General features: G+C 34.2%; 1 protein-coding gene across 2 annotated transcripts in view; it reads left to right on the top strand.

The window, feature by feature from the left end:
• Window positions 1–17782, top strand: part of VTI1A (vesicle transport through interaction with t-SNAREs 1A) — a 109906-nt gene that overhangs the window by 88277 nt on the left and 3847 nt on the right. Inside the window, exons 4-5 of one of the 2 annotated variants that reach the window (XM_014589935.2) lie at window positions 10253–10330; window positions 16496–16516. In XM_014589935.2, coding sequence (XP_014445421.1) covers window positions 10253–10330; window positions 16496–16516 — 99 coding nt within the window. The remainder of the gene's footprint in view (window positions 1–10252; window positions 10331–16495; window positions 16517–17782) is intronic. The other variant, XM_014589936.2, reaches the window with a different exon arrangement.

Genomic DNA, 17782 nt, shown 5'->3' with positions numbered 1-17782 from the left:
TGTGCCCAAAATTCCAAGAAGAGAATGAGGCAGGGAGGGATTACAGTGTGGCCAACCCCCCTGAGGAGGGGTGATTTCTCATTTTCCCTCTCTCTCCCTTTCTCTGTCTCTGGTGAGCACACATGCCCTATGGCTAAATAAATACATTTTAAAAAATTATATGATGAGAATGATACTAACCTATGTGGTCATCCTTCCAAAAATGTAACTTCAGTCTAGTCTTGAGAGAATACTAGACAAATCCCAGTTAGGAAGCATTCTACAAAATACCTGGTCGGTGTTCCTCCACCCACCGACATCATCCAAACTCTGAGGAACTGTCACCGCCAACAGGTGACTACTAAATATAATGTGGAATCTTGGATGGGAACCTGGAACAGAAAAAGTAAGAAATTTGGGGAAAAAAAGAATGGATTTTAGTTAATAGTAATGTATAATAATCTAATTGATTCACTAATTGTAACAGACTGAGGGTCCATCATGTGGGAACTCTGTATTGTCATTGCAACTTTTCTATAAATTTAAAACTACCATAAAGTTAGAAGTTTGTTTTTTAAAAATGGCCAATGAGGGGAACCAGCAGTTAGCGTAATGGCTATGTCGCTGGACTCCACGTAGTTGACTGCGGTTCACGTCCCGGACCCAGTGGCGTGGCCAATGATTTAGTCAACTAAGAGGTCACTGGTGATCCTGGGATACCCGTAGAACGCTAGGAAAGCATCCAGGTGGTAGCATATCCAGAACCGCGGGGACATGAATAAAGTGGAGCTAGCACATGGAAAACACCCTTAAGACAGTTTGGTAGGGGCCGACTCCATGCGTCAGGTCTCACATGGCCAACCATGCTTCTAATCCCAGCCCCAGGGGCTTGAAAAACCTTCTAGGCGCATGCCACGCGCACATACACACATGCCTGAAATCCTGACCAGAAGAAGAAATGGAAGGAGAAGGATTGCTGTGTGACTGCACTCCACTGGAGAAGGTGATTCTTTCTCTGTCTGTTTCTTCCACTCTCTGTCTGTCAAGTACACACACTCTGGCAATTAGAAAGGAAAGAAAACGCAGAGGAAAAAAGAAAAGCTTGGCTTGGAAGGGAAGGATAAAGAGGGATTAGGAAAGTAATATAGGTGAAATAACTTTTTAAAATATATAAAATTGGGATGTACTTTAAAGAAAGAACAAATAGGGAGTGAAACATTAAAGATAAAAAATAAAGAACATGTAATTGAGGAAGCAAAGCTCCTGAGTAGGCAGGATTTTGTCTTATTCAAATGAAAATGGAGAATCTTTTAGGAAGAACATGTTATTTGTGAATCAGGTATGAATATTTATATTTACTGTATTTTATTTTGGGTCATCCTAGTATAGAAGTAACTTTCTCAATGTTTTCATAGAAAATTTGTGCTAAAATAATTGTCTTTTATTGCCTAAGCATCACAGTTTTATTGACTACATCCAAAAAAAATTAAAAGACATATTACATATCTCTAAATTATAAACACCATAGCCTTACTATAAACACAGCCTATTCTATAATAAAAATTTTGTTTCAACATGAATATGAAAGTAAGTCCCAGGAAAAAAAATTATAAAAATGATTTGCTGGTTCCAATCTAGAATGTTAAAGTAACTGTATAGGGAATCACTAGATTCTGTGGGCCAGCACATAATTTTTTCCTTTTTCTTTTCCTTTTCCTTTTTTTTCCCCCCTTAGTTTTTACTATAGGGCCCATGCACTCAATTCCTGGGAGGGGACGACCACACTTCAGTGCCTTCTCCACTCGCCTCTAAGGATTTGGGGCAAGCCTGATATGTTTCCCAAGTTTTGGGGTCTGAGACTTGAACCATGTAACTGGCCATGTGGGATCCAGCCACCTTAATCTCTGCATCACCTGCTGGCCTGAGGCAGGCAATTTTTAACATATCTTTTTTTTTTTTTTTGGAGAAGTTTTTTGCTATGAGGTGTGTGAGCTCACCAGAGAGACACAGAGACAGAAAGTGAGAAATCACCTCCCAGGGGGGATGGCCACACTGCAATCCCTTCTCCATTCTCCTCTCGGGATCTTGGACACACCCACATGCACACGGCATGAGTTTAAGCCACTGGGTCTGGGACTCGAACTGTGGTTGACTACATGGGAGTCCAGCAACATAGCCATTACACCAACTGCTGGTCCCTTAACACATCTTAATAACCAGTATAACTCCTCTTTGAGCCACGTGGGTAGATTATTGTTGCTTTATTGTGCAGCCTTTGAAGATGAATCTTGAAATACATCTAAGTTACACTCATAGATGTGGCTGTAACTCCCCCTCTGAGATCAGTCATTCTACTGCATCAAATATATCATTTTACCTTAAGCATTTCTCACCCTTGAATGCTCAAATTTATTGTCAATATTCCAAATGTTGACAACAATGTATAAGTAAAGGTTTGTTTTTTTGTTTGTATGTTTGTTTAGAGGAGGGTGACCAGAAACAGAATCTATAGCTTAATGAACTTTGCAGTTGTTGATAAGCTCATAGAACTAGAGGAATGATGTAGCCAGTTCTGAGGAATGAATAGGTCAACTCTAGCCTATCTGGGTGGTGTAGTAAAGTACAAAGAACACAGGCATTGGGGTCGAGTTTGGGCCTCATTCTGCTGTGTCTTCTCTAGCTCTGTGGCCTTGGGTAGCTCACTCATCTGGCTAAGAAGTCTTCCTTTCTGGATTTATAGCCTGGTCTAGATAATACTTCCTATCAGTTACACAGAACCCTCAGGATCACTTGTTCTTGGATGCCTTGACTACTTAAAATTATGGCTATGGACAGATTTTCAATAAATGATTGTTTTCCTTCTCACTGCTAGGTAGATTACATAGAGAAATTAGAACTGTATTAAATAATTACATACTGTTTTTCCTTAAAAAAATTTTTTTTTTTTATTGCCAGAGGGCTCGCGTGCTCACCAGAGAAAAAGAGACAGAGTGAGAGGGAGAAAGCAACGCCCCCTCAATGAGGCATGGCTACTTTTCCTCTATCTGTTCATCCTGCTGGGATTTTTGAACACACTTGCATATGCGCTTTGCATGTTTTTCAAGCTGCCAGAGCTAGGCTTGAAATCACAGTCAGCCATGTGAGATCTGGCTCCCTTAACCATTAGGCCACAGGGCCACCCAATTATATACATTTATATACTTTGTCTCCTGATGTGTCATTTTAAAATAGAAATGAAGTATCTGTGGCCTAGCAGTCATTTATCCAAGTATCAATTTTCAGTGGGATTGTATAGGGCACTTATAATTCCATTAACAAACGATGTAATAGACACTGCGACATTTTGATTATTTCATGTAGAATCTATGAAGTCATTTTATTTTATTTCATAAAGACTTTAAAGAATTAGATTTGCTCCACTGCAAACTTACACTGTTCCAGATGCTGACAATAACATCTGGGCATTCTATCATGAACTGATTTTCTGAATGAAGTAATTTAATTGTTGATTGACAAGCTAACATGATTTAAGATACAGCCACGCTGTGTTCAACAGCAGTGTCAAAAGTCATAAACTACAAGCATATGCAAGCAAATGGGGCCATGATACTAACTAATGTTGCATTTTGAAACACTAATAGTAAACTTAAATTTCAGGCTAAAGTTTAGAAATCCTGGAAGAGGAAATGAAGAAGTACAGTTACATGATTTCTGGGCTGTTTTGCAAATCATTAAATGATGTAGCAGCAATGTGGTCAGAGTTCCTAGTGTAAATAAAAGTCTATCCTAGCACTGTGCAATACAAATAGAGGTCTTTTTCCATATGGATTGCATATGGGCTCGTGTGAGTCCATATGAGTATGCACACATATATAACCTCATCATATGCATATAAATATTCACATGTGAAATTTTAGTCAACATTTTAGAAGTAATTAAAAATAAATGTGGTATAATTTATCTTACTACTTGCAGCCAGACATAAATATTAATTTCAAACATGTCAAACGTGTTTGAAAGTATAAGCAAAAATAATAAATAAACATGACTATGTTAAAGAGACAAAAATTTCAAAAAAATTTAAAATCCATTTTCCTGGTTTACACACTGAAGAACAATGGATTATTTCAGCATTCTTACAGTAACCTGCTTTTTCAACTCTGTGAGTAGCCCAACAGCAGGGCATGTTAGTATTTTTCTCTCTGGTGGCTTGCATATGGTCCATTGGCTATGAGTTTATGATAGATAGAAAGCGTGCTCTCCCTTTATTAACGCTGCAGTATTAGCGACATGTGGCATGTGCACTTTCCAGCGAATGAGCTTGACCTTTAACTCTAAACAGTCCCTTGAGCAAGAGAAGCCATGTTTAGTGGAATGATTACTTAGAAGAAACAGATTGGAACTTACTTTCTCTGATAACATTAAAGAAATGCAGCAAAGTTTTTACTATTGGTAGCCATCCAAAATTTACAGTACCATAAAATAAGGAAACTGGGCAAAACAGTATAGTAGTACAGTATACAGGTTAAATATTATGGACTTTTTGAATTTACCTTTGGCATATGTTAGTAAATCATTTTTGAAGAAGAACGCACTTATTTATACTCTCATCTGTTTATGTGTACTAGTTTTACTGTATTTCTTTCCACTATTATCAACTATTGTTTAGTTGAATATACTTTATATGGTTACCACATCCAAGGTGTTAGGATAGGTTTCCATTTGTTTATAATATTGAAATCCCCACAACAACCCTGGGAAACAAATATTAACACCACTAATTTAGAGATGAGGAAACTGATATTTAGAAAACTTAATTTGACCAGTATCACATACTGAAATGTCAACTCTGTTCTTTTCATTCAGTTCCCCATGGCTTTTCATCTGAACAACTTTCCAGCCATCAAACATTTACCTAACAATTTACTTTGCATTTACTTATACCGTGCAGTAGAATATCTGTTAGCCTTAAACATACAGTTCAGAAATCTCTGAACAAAATAATCAAATTTCATAAACTCTGTTTACTTTTGTTCTCCGAAAGGTAAGTTTTCTTTCCTGAATTGATGAGCTTTCTTGAGTCTTTGGTAAAGGGGTGGTATATGGCTGAAAGCTGAAACAGGGCATGGAGAAATAGAAGTGAACTGAAAAATGGAATACTTGATGCTGAAGATAGATGCATTTTTAGAAAAGCCATCTGGGCATTAGAAAAGTATGATATTATTTAATTAGAACCAAATAAAATTAGGTAAGAAATGAATGCCAACAATTATGTGACTAACTAATAAATATAATTTCATGGTATAATATAGATATCCCAAAGTGTTAATTATAACAGGAGCAGTTAAATTCTTTGGAGCAGTTAAATTCTTTGGCTATGAAAGTATAGCAGCTTTTAATAGATGTATCACCTGGTAACCTTGGGCATTATTAAATATATGGAGGCTGAAAGACATGGTAGAAGCAATGGAAAAGTTTGTCCAGACTGGATAATTTGTTTTAGACCTATGGAGAAATCTATTAACCATTTCTTCTGTAGACCAATTCGATTAGGAAGTAGGACAAACTGTTCTTTCATTACTTACCAAAACCGTACTGCACTTTGTATCAATTATTTGGCTGTCTGCAGCACACAGATTAGAATAAAGGGCTTTCTTAGTGTTTGTGAATGTTGTGGATTGCTGATTAGTAATTAAAGTACTGAATGAAGAAAATTAGGCCAGAATTGAATGGGAATGAGAAAGTCTTAATTCTGTGATGCAGATGTTAGAAACAGATTGTTTTGAGCAGTCCATTCAACATAGTGACATTCTACATCGCCTTGGAGTATTTGCTTCCCATGTAAAACTCAAGTTGAATGCCTTCGAGAAGGTTTCCTTTCCCTTGCCTTGTGATGTAGCTGTATGGGTATTAATTTAGTGAAATATCCTGTCTGCCAGGTGTGGGAACTAGCTGATTTTATTGTAATACCAGATCATTACTTAATTCATATGCAACAGAGTACAGCACATGGAAAGCATTATAAATCTATTTACAATGTGGCTGGTCTGATGATAACATTGTATTAAATTCCCAGGTGAGGCAATTTAAGCAATTGCTTTGCCATGTGTACGCCATGGAAATTAAATTCTCATATATGCTTTAGTAATAAACCAACTTCATTGTTATGCTTTTGCTAGGGGTGGGTTGTAGAATCCTCATTCTTGTTACGTGTACACAGTTTCTCATGTAGAATCGTACAGGAGGTGATACCACAGATCACAATTTTTAATTAGTTTAAACTAAGTTAATTCATTTTGTTGCTTATTTAGCAGTGCCTATCCAGGAATGTGTTCATTTTAGTTGGGAAATGTTAAGTTTTGGGTCAAGTAAATAGATTGTTTCAAGTCAAGTTCCCAGACAGAACTGAGCAAGAGTATCTGTTTGAACTTGTCTTTAAGAAAATCAGCCAGTCAGTATACAAAAGTCCAATTCATATACCAAGTGAAAATTGAAAATTGCTTCAAGTCTGAACTTCTTGCTTCTGTAACCAGAGTCACCTTTGTCATCAGTTTAAAATAGCCATTGAAACTTTGTGCATTTAACTTCTTAGATGTAACAATCAGTTGTAAATTTGTCAGGGTTTTTTCTCTAGTTCTTACATATGGTCCAGAAATTTTCTGTCCAACTATGTTTTGTCCATCTTAGTATGTAAGTTAGAAGGAATAAGCTTTACACAAACACACAACTAAAAGTGAGGAATACTCTTGTATTTAACAATGTGTGTGTGTGGGTGTTGGGGAGGGGGAGTATTGTCAGTTGAAGCTTTTTCCACCCCATGGTACAGACCAGAAATTGCACTAGATTACAAACTGCATAGAGCTTCTGTCTTCTCCAGAAGCCACATATAAAGCACCAGTAGACAGTGGTAACTGACAACTAAGACTAAAAATGTTGACAATTTCTTGATTTGCCTGGTTAGCTTATGTATAGAAGTCATTAACTATTTATAAAATGCATTATGAATTGGGTTCCTTCAAACTGTAGCTGAATGTGTGACATTTCCAGCTCAAATTCTCATGCTTGCATTTGGCTAAAGTACAGATTTTATACAGTTAATAGTAAAAATATTTTAGTTAGATTTATCAAGATACAGTAGATGTTTCAGTTTCATTAACTTGGAATCCTCCAAATTAGAGTATAATGTAGGTGCTTAAGTAATGTAGTGTGAGGCTTTTTAAAAAATTCATAAAAAGTAATGTAATTTACTGATGTTTTAGAGGAAAATTATCCATAAAAGAAGCAGTTTTTCATTCACAGGTTTTCACCCTTTTTTTGGTATTCAGTTAATTTAATGATGATCTTGGAGGCTAAATTATGGTTGGTTGCAATCAGCTTACTTAAAATTTCAAACCATAAAAAAAATTATGAGAAAATACCAGCATTGGGCATCTAAATGTAATTATTAATACAACACACTCTTGGTTTGTTTTATCTTGAAAAATGAAACTCAAGTATAAGGAATTTGATTTTCAAGATTAGTAAGTTGTATCCATGAGTAACTATTTTTGATATTTGAAATGAGACATCTTTTAATTTTTTAAGAAAAGTCAGTCCTGTCAGAAAACACTTTGTTAAACTCAGCATACCATGTGCTTAATTATACCTAGAAAGCATCCGAAGGACCAGTTTTTATTATCCCAATGGTAAAGAATGACATTTATAGGGACCACCCTTCTACTGTGGATAAATCTTAGCTCTCCTCTGTTGCTAAGCATGTACACTCTTAATTGCCATTTTTTTTTAAAGCAATGTATTCAAACCAAAACAAGATTAGATATTTAGGGATATCCATTTGCAATTTTCTTCTTCTTTTGAAGTATAGTAAATCTAAATAAGAATATAATGTAATTGAATAATCTATGCCAATTTGTTGATATATGGGTGAAAAAAGGGAAAAACAAAAACAATCTCCATATGATATTCTTGCATACTGTGGAATGTTTTAGTCCCCCATAGTGATGAAATGAATAATTAAAAAGGCAGCTCTGATACCACAGCCTGTTTAAAGGTTCTCATTTCCTTTAATGCTGTAAAATACTTTTGCTTAGCTAGTTTGAAACCACAGTAGTGTGGGGATCTCCAAATGGGTGAAAGGAAGCTATGGCTGGATCGAAATATCGTATTAACTCATGAAGTGGATGTTTTTGTGATTGGCATTTTTAAATACAGTTCCATATTAATTCGATAGAAATAACTAATTAACAGTTGCTTTGGTAAGTACAGTAAGAGGAGCAGGCTTAATATATGCTGTTTGTGATGCTAAAAAGTCTGTCTTGTTCACAAATGAATGAGTTAGGTCACTCCTGAATCTTAAGAAATGTGACATAGATGTCTTTACTGACCTCAGGCTAATGACTTTAACTTTTCAACTCTGTCCTTTCTGCAACATTGTGGACTTTATTTATCTACTTATAGACTTACTGCAGTTGCCAAGGTGTAAAATACACATTTGTGGCGGGGAAGCCTGCATTAGGATAGAGATTTAGGGCAGGGGAAGGATGCTCCTATCTCCACTATACTAAAACATTTGGCAACTTTTGTCTCCTTTTCCTTGGGTCTATCCAGAGAGTATTAGAAAGGAGAGGACATTGTGTGTGGTAGAATGAGCACGGAGCTGTGAGTCAGGAACCCAGGATTCTAGTCTCAGTTTAACCAAAGCTACTTTTCAGATTCCAGGAGACTAATTTCTTCTTGCCTAAAGAATAAAGGAGTGTCTAGATTTGTTTATTTTTATGTGTATACCATCCAGCCTTTTTTTATCTGAGGTCTGACAGAGCCTCAAGCCCTAAATCTTCAATTATATATAATTAACTAAATTCTTCTTTCTCTATCATTCTCAGAAGAATACAGAAAATAGTCACTGAAGTAATTTTTTGTCTTGTGGTTCAGATAAGGAACCCCAGTGGACAAGGCTACAACTTTAAGTAATTTAATGCCCATTGGTTGTTCTTGTCTAAAGTCCTTTTAAATTCTATTATATGATTTTCTGTTCAAGGTATTATAATCAGTATGTGGCCAACAGTATTACTCTTTCAGTAGTTTACAAATCTAATTAAAAATCTTGTGGTTGACTTCTGCTCATAGATTATGGATAGTCCCTTTAAGTATAATACTACTTTTTTTGGATCACAGCTGAACAAGTAAGAAGTTTTAAGTCTGAAACAATAGAACCCAAATGGGAGATGCCTGTTTCCCAACTGCCATTTTTAAATTGTTTTTGCTTAGTTCAGAAGCAGAAAAGGCAGCAAAGTAACTTTTAAATCTGAATTTGGGTCTGAAATAATAATGCTAAAGCTGGATCTGAGGACCACATTCTAACTTCACAACTAATTTTCAGAGCCTTTCAACTGTTCCAAATGTGTGTACACTTAGGTAATTCATGAATCGCTTGCAGACACGTCTCTCTGACTTTGCAAGTAAGGGTAGATTTCTTGTAAAACAAAATTTCAGTGTACGAAACATTGACTCAGCCCCCTTGTCCTTATTTATTGGAATTGTGAAAAGTTGACTCATAGCCTACTTGCCTTTATTTACTAGGATTAGGAAATTTAATTTGTTTTAACACATACACTCCCACATGTGCGTGCACACACACACACACACACACTCCTCCCATTAATTTTCCTTGGGCCATCATTTACAGAGAACTTGGAAACGTTTAAAGTATTGTTTGGAAAGGGGATTGGCTTTTACATTCCCCCTCTTTCTGGTTAGTAGCATAATAATAATGGAATAAATATAGATGTTATTCCAGGCATTCCAGAGTATAGTTGGAGATACATAATTATCATCCTCGAATTTGATTTTTAAAAACCTCTATTATGTAGTCCATTTCCTGGCACAATTTTAAAAGTTCCCATATACTCCTATTTTAATTACAATCTGAGCAAGTTTTACAGATACACAGCTATGTAGCTGTCTTTCAGCCTGGTGGTTTTATTTGAATGACAGTGTATGGAATAAAAGTTCTGATCTGTTTGTGAATATTAATTGAATACTTACACAACGCAGAGATTCTTTTTTCATTATTGGCATTTAAAAAATTTCTAATTTGCATGAAACTTCTCTCGTTCAGGAACTTTATGCAACTTTGGTTTGCAGATTTTAGCCAATAGGTTTCCATTAGGGGGCTCTCGAGGTTTGAGATGATCAGCCTTGATACCAATAACGCTTCGAAGCCTTCACTTTCTAACGTTCATCTTGCTCTCTCCCTTTTTGTTTTGTTTTATAGAAAAGGTCACGGATCGCCTACAGTGACGAAGTACGGAATGAGCTCCTAGGGGATGATGGGAATTCCTCCGAGAACCAGGTAGAATGCTAATCAGGATGGCCCGGTGGGTGGCTGGAGGGTGAAGGAGGTCAGTGGCACACTGGGCTCTCAAGCTGCTCCTTAACAGTCTTAGCAGCAACTCATGTGGAAGCGATACTGTTTAATGCAAAGCTGGAGTCTTAATCAACTTCAAAATGTTTCTTGGAGATCTTACATTTAACCCTTTACCTTGTGATCACTGTCTGCTATCTTTAAAAAAAATCTTTTCTTCTCTTTTCTTTATTATTTAGTACTTAAGGAATAACTTGAAACACACTGTTTGCAGACAAAGCCAAGGTCTTCACCTCAAACACATGTAAAAGGAATAAAAAAGTACATAATACAGCTTTGATAATAATGCAGTATAATTAAATCAACACTTGCAGCAAAACAAATGAAAGTAAGCTTTCAAAATGCAACAGGCCAGCTCAGTTTCTTATTGTGTAGCTTCTTAAAAATACATTCACCCAAATGCAAATTGTAAGCACCAGTGTGGAATTTGGATACCCATATAGAGACCTGCTTCTGTCAAATAATAGTGATGATGGTGATGATAATAGGGTAAGTCTTTTTTGCAGATCCGCATAAGCAAAAAATAAGATAGAATTTCTTTCAAAGGCCTTACAAGTTGCCTGTCGATTCTCATTGGATCAAATGGAAATGTCATGAGTCTAATTAACATCCTACGTCTTTCTTTGAATTGATACTGCAGACTTTATTAATTCATGCAGATCATATATATGACTTTTTAAGAAATGTTTAAAGAACCTCAGTTTGGAGAGGACTTTAAAAATGTCTCACAGAACACCAGTAACTGATAATAGGGAACTTCACAAGCCAGACTTCAACATATTTGTACTTTGGCAAGTATTGTGAAAGTCTCTACTTAAATCATTCACTGAGTAAATCAAAATTTTAATGAGATAGTAAAACATAATACATGGATATGCATGGCAAAAATGGCATAGATATACATGACTAATTAACAATTAATAGATTCTGTTATAGGTCTACAGTCTATAAATGTTAATATTGTAAACAGAGATGTTGCTTGTGTGATGTAGGCCCCACCCACCCCAAAAAAGGGGAGAAGGATCATTGAGCTGATTACGTTTGTTTGGGGAAGGATCTCTCCTCCTCCACCGTTTGGCTATTATCAGTTTGAGTACAGACATGTAAACACATTCAGATTTGACTTGGGATTTCAGTTTCCCTGATTGAAATGTGAGAATAGAAAAAAAAAAATAGCACATCACACATAGAAGGAAGATGTGATAAAGGGGATTTACTCATAATAGATTAAATAATGTGAGGATGAGCAAAAAAATATTTTCTTCCTTTTTTAAAATGAGATTTAGATTTTTCATACCTTTTGAATGAATGAATCATTTTATTTCTTCTCTACTGCAAAAAAGCATTCTCTTTTCTGCAAAAAAGTGAATGCGTGGTTCCCATGTCAATTCTTTAGAAAGCTATAGATCTTTCCTTCATTCGAAACTACTGCCTAATGTAGAGGAAATAGGAAGGAAGGAGGTGTTCCTGTCTAACTCAGACTCCTTTATTGTAATGGATGTTGTAGTTCTGTCACAGGGATCTCTCTCTCTCTCTTTTTTTTTAAGCATGTTCACTTCTCTTAATGGACATTTTATGTGCCTAAAACGTTTTCCTTACGTACATAAGTATGATTCTTTATGCCTAAAGAAAAATACTCCACAAAAATAGATTGAGTTCATATTTTCTGAATTTTTCAAATTATATTCCTGTCACTTTAAAGTGATTATGCAGAGATTTCCCCTGGACTTGTATAAATCAAACTTACAAATTCCAAAAGTGCTTGGAGAACCTGAAGTTTAGTTTTAAGCAGCTGTCACTTCAATAAATAGAATATGATAAATTATAGTCATGAGAATATGTAACTGTTAGATTATTACTTACGTGAACTTCTCAGTCTAAAATTTGAATGAGCCTTGAAATTTCAAAGAGATCACACTAGACTTTTTGGATATTTTGTTACCAAATGTGACAAAATTTTGATATCATAATAAAGTCATTAAATTTATTTGGGGGCTCTTCCCCAAGCTAACACACAGCCTTAACAGATATGGCCACTTAAGAATAACTTTTTATTCTGCATCAGTATTCATTCTGAGTATGGAATCAAAACAGAAGCTCTTTCTTTTAAAAAAAAAGATTTGAAATTGGCTCTTCATATTAATTTTTATAGCTGGAAAGAGTTTTTCCTAAGTAAGATTACCTATAATTCATATAAGAAAATGTTTTCTGCCAACAGTAAGTTTACTTTCAAGTTACTTGTTGGTAAGTTGATTCACAAAACTTCTCCATGTAATATTATGATAAACTTTCAATATATGGGTAAAACATAGACAAAAATAGCAATATTGGTTTAATTGAAATTTATATCTATCAATTTGAAAATATATACAGTCCAGAAAAGGAAAATAATAAAATACGGAATTAATAGTAATCACTGTAATTGGTTAAACTACCAATTAGTTATTTTCAGTACAATAAACACAATTTCCTTATAGTAGATCCTTTGTCAAAATTTAGATACATATGAATATAATAGCTATTATTTCTCATCCTAGCAATTTATAATATAGATTTTTAAACATCTAAACCTGACAAGGAATAAATTAATTATAATGTTCCAATTAACTATAAAGTATATTGTCTTATTCTTAGGTATATAAATATTTCTGTCAAGATTAGAAATGTCAAAATTTCAGAAATTAAGCATTCAAAATTTTTATTTTAAATTTTTCTCATACATATATTTAATTACAAAGTAATTTCTCATACATACATTTAATTACAAAGTAATTTCTTTGTATGATTTTTTTATTTATATCCACTCAATCAAATATAACTTATACTTGATATATAAAGAAAGTATGAAATTATCTACTTTGTACATTTGAGTGTTGTTGGGTTATCAGCATTCCAAAGACTACTGCCTTATACATTATCATTTTATCCTTTTATAATATCATATTTGCCACGTTTTGTTTCTTTGAGAGAGTCAAGTTCTTGAATGTAGTGATGCTGTATTTAGAGTGGAAACTAATCATTTTTAACTTGATACTGTTTCATATAATCTTCTTCAAGAAAGAAAAAAAAAAAAAAAACACAGCCTCCAGGATAAAGTCATAATGCCTTTCATAACCGGGTATGATAAATGGGGTAAATGAAATGTCCCAAGCTCTAGTTTTGAACCCTAATGGTTTTTTAGTTTTCATATGGAAAATTACATTGATCAGTGACTTCGAGTAAATCCTAAATAAAATGTTCAAAAAATATATTAAGAATAGGATATTTCCAAACGTGTGGAAATTTTGCGGTACAGCAATATTTAGCAGATAATGATTGCTTAATTTTTTAATACAAGGTTCTCTTAAGTTCCGATTTGGGCTTGCTGTGCATAAAGTGTGTCAAACTTCAGCTACAGACCAGGGGGTGAAGTCGGTCAATTTAATTCCCCAAGATCTAAAGGAGGTCGGTATCATTTCATATAGCCCTGGCAGAGCAGATCATTACCAGGCACAAATCTGTTCGTTACGTGCTGAGGGTTTATAGCAAAATAAATAGACTGTCATCATAAGTTCAGAAAATTGTGTGTTCGACCCACGATAATGTGTAAAGGGCGTTTAATAGAGTTCAGCATTTATTCGTTATCTGTATGCGGACAGAGACGGCACTGGCGTTATCAGCTTTAAAAAAAAAATTCGGTAGTTCTGGGAGTCACGTGACGCACCTCACACACAGAGGCGCGCGCGCATGAACCCTCACATGCTCTGCAGTGCAGTTTTGATTTTAGTCACAGCAGAAGGCTTAACCACAAGAGATTCCACTGGTTCAAACCAGCGTAAACCAGATTTTTTCAGCCCACAAAGGAACAGATTACCTCTTGTATCAAATTCTGCATTGGGGGAAAAAAAAAATCTTTGTTTCAAAAAAGATGTTGATTATCATAACTCAACATGGTGGCATTGCACACTTTCATGTTGCCTATGATGGAGCTAGTTACTCGATAAAATACAAAATCACTACTTACAGTCTAGTCTAAGCATTTGCTAATTTTCAAAAATAGACCATCTTTTGTTTACTTGAATGAATAACTCTCTGCCTAACTTAAAAAAAAAAAAAAAGATAAAGATTAAAAACCCTCCCATTACCTAGCTTAGCTACAAATCCGGTGTGGAGCTTGAATGCAGCCATGCAGCACAAACAAGATAGAACGTTTTTTGTTTGGAACCTATTGAAAAAACAAATGGGTAGCATTTTTAAACACTCATTGATTATGGCAGGGTGGCATGCCCCAAATGGTCTCTATTGCTAAGGAGTAGTTTTAAACTTTGGCCCTTTAAGTATCATAGTCAACTGAAGAATGGTACCCCAAGAAAGAAAAGATAGCTGTGCGGTCAATTCCCAGATCGTCTCTTTTTGAGAATTAATGTTTGCCTTTTTCTTCCGTAATGTTCAGATGACAAAGAGGGAGATTTCAATATATGCTAGGCCAGGTATTTTAACTTAAAATTGTACTTTTGCTAGGGAGGAATTGTAACTTTTCACATAAAATGGTGAGATGTTTTTCTCACACTGGATGGTTGCTGAGACAATGAATGTATTAATTGGAAATGATGACAACTTGTGTATTTGAGACATTAAATAATACATTCTGTTCTTATAAAAGATCACAATTTTGAAATACCTTGCAGTTGAAATACTTCTCACATAATGAATAAAATAATAGAATAATTTGGAATGCATGCTGCCTTCCTTGAATTCCATACAAAAACAGCATTAAGAATTGAGAAATCTGGGCTATTGTAAACATGATACTTTGAGAGAGACCTGTAGTGAGCAATTCATGGCAGGTTTCTCCCAAAGCAATAGTTTAATTTATTGGCCTGCATCTGTCAAATGTTATAACAGATGTTACAGATATTTGGATGTTTAAAAATGATCAATTCTAGGCCTGAATTGCTGAGGATGCAAATTTCAGACCTAGAATGTGGTTTACAGTCTGTTATAACATAGGTTTCAATTTCTATTCATTGCAGAAACTATGGTAGTCATCTCAACTATACAGTGATATTTGTGGTTTAGACAGTGTCAAGTACACACACATGCACACACACACAATGAGTCACATATTATTATTATTTTGTTTCTCTAGTTTCTAAAGAGTATAAGCAACTTGTTTTATCTGTTATATTTAAGACAAATAGGAAACGTTATACATAGGATAATTAAAATGTTATCATAAGAGAATTTGTTATCGTAGGAGTTTTTTATTTGACTTTGGTGAAAATAGATGCAGTACAAATGAAACAAGCTCCTTGCATTGTGATGACCAAATTTACAAAATGAAGTGAATTGAAAAATTGAGAAATTATTCAAAGATTAAAATGAGACTTGCCATGTAATTTCAGTTGTTTCTTAAGCAAAACAAGAACCTAGAAATTAACTCTGATACATAGAGTAGTTCTAAGGAAAATGAAATATTTCCTGATATGAATGTTCTAAGTTAGTATTACCTATTCTGGCTTATATTATTCTCAATTAAAATAATGGTACCTCCAAATACAATCCTATTACTAGAATGGGTACAAGTATAATGTTAATTAATATGTAATGGGTTGTTGTTTTAAGTACCTATTGAAACGAAGCATGAAGTATTAATCATTTTCATTTGTAGGTAAAATCTGAAATCAGTTGTCAAGATTCCAAATAGAGAAACATCCTGAAAACTTGTATATACAAAACCTCTTCAGTGGTACATTCTTAGAAGAGAGGAACAGTAAACTTGTTTTCTTTCTTTATAATATAGACTTCTATGAAGTCGTTCCCCTTTATTTCATGATGGTGTCTTAGATGTACTTTAAAAGAGAATTTCACACTATTCTCTTTGTTTAATGTGACAGTGTGAGAAAGTGATCTTTATTCGTTCAAAAAACTCTGCATGTAGTCTATGTTTAGGTTCTTTTAATGTGTTTGTCTGTGATTTTTAAATGCTAAACATGTAAACAGATAAATTGTCAATGTTAATTCTGTATCCTGTCACACAACTGATCTTTCTTTCCTGCCATTTCTTTCCTTTTTATCTTTTTTTTTTTTTTTTTTTGTGCATTCATGTTGCAGTTGATAAAATTACGTGAAGAGGTGAGTACTTCTTGGCTTCCTTTTTTTTTTTTTTTTTTTTTTAAATTCTTCTTTTCCCTATAAAATTCAGTTTCTAAATCTGAGGTTCATTTTACCTAAGAAATTTACACATAATCAAAAGTATTGATTTTATTGCTCAGAAATCTTCTCTGTTGACCATATATTTTAAGAAAACAACTATATCCTAATCATGCTTATCACAGGGATCACTGTTCTTTGCTGGCCTTGGGGAAGAGTTACTGTTTTAAACCCTCCCCTTCCAAAAGAGGAAGAATGATACATGATTATCTTAAACTATATCTGAATATAATTTTATTGTATATTACTTAACTTCGAATTTATTTTATTTCTGTTGGTTTCTCAAAGAAGTTAATAATGATTGAATTTTTTCCTGACATTCTGATTTACTTTAGTCACTGAAAACTCTTTGGGAATAAACTCCCTTTCCCTCACCCAAAATTCTTAGGATGAACATAAGGCACTATGGATCTATTACTCTTTTGGGAAAACACACATATGTTATAAATACCCTACTAGTCTGTGTACATAAATACCTAAAAATAACCAAAACTCTCATCATTGTTAAACACTTTCCTTTTTGTAGGAAATAGCACCCAAGTGAGTTCTCATTTTTCTGAGTTTGCTAGTCTGTTTCATATGTAGCTCTGGACTTTTTGTGGCCCAGTAAATACCTAACAGCAGTGTCTATAATTTTATCCTTATATCAAATGAGGATCCAGAAAAATATTTTGGCTATTGTTTTGTTTTTCATTAGGTCAGACATAACAAATGTGTTTATTTATTAATTTTTTTTTCAGAGAGAGAGTAGTTACCATTTTTTTTTAATTTAGTGATGTTGAATTTTATTGTTTTTTTTCATAGGTAGAGAGTCTATTGCAATGTAATAGTAATGGCCCCTGTTACAATTAAAATGTTTTTCTACTTGTTAATATTATTATTATGAATCATTTTCCTTAGATTGACTGCATTGATTGATACTTTCCTAGAAGTTTTCTTATTGTTATGTCATTCACTGGTTGATACAAATGTTAAGTTAAAGACTTATAGATAGTTTTCAACAACTCTTATTTTAAGATGCAGTAATGATAAGTGTAACAATGGCATGTAAAATGAAGAGGAAACATACACAAAAATTGTCACCCTTCAACCTTTTTGTGATTGTTTTTATCTTCTTTATGTGAAAGCAGATACTAAATGAATATAATCAATTGCAGTTTTGATGTATAAGATTATTCTTGAGGTGGC

Source organism: Tupaia chinensis, unplaced genomic scaffold (genome assembly GCF_000334495.1).
Source record: "Tupaia chinensis unplaced genomic scaffold, TupChi_1.0 Scaffold000392_1, whole genome shotgun sequence".
In the NCBI taxonomy this organism is placed as follows: domain Eukaryota; kingdom Metazoa; phylum Chordata; class Mammalia; order Scandentia; family Tupaiidae; genus Tupaia; species Tupaia belangeri.
Note: the sequence above shows the minus strand (reverse complement) of the source record. Positions and strands in the feature narration are given on the sequence as shown.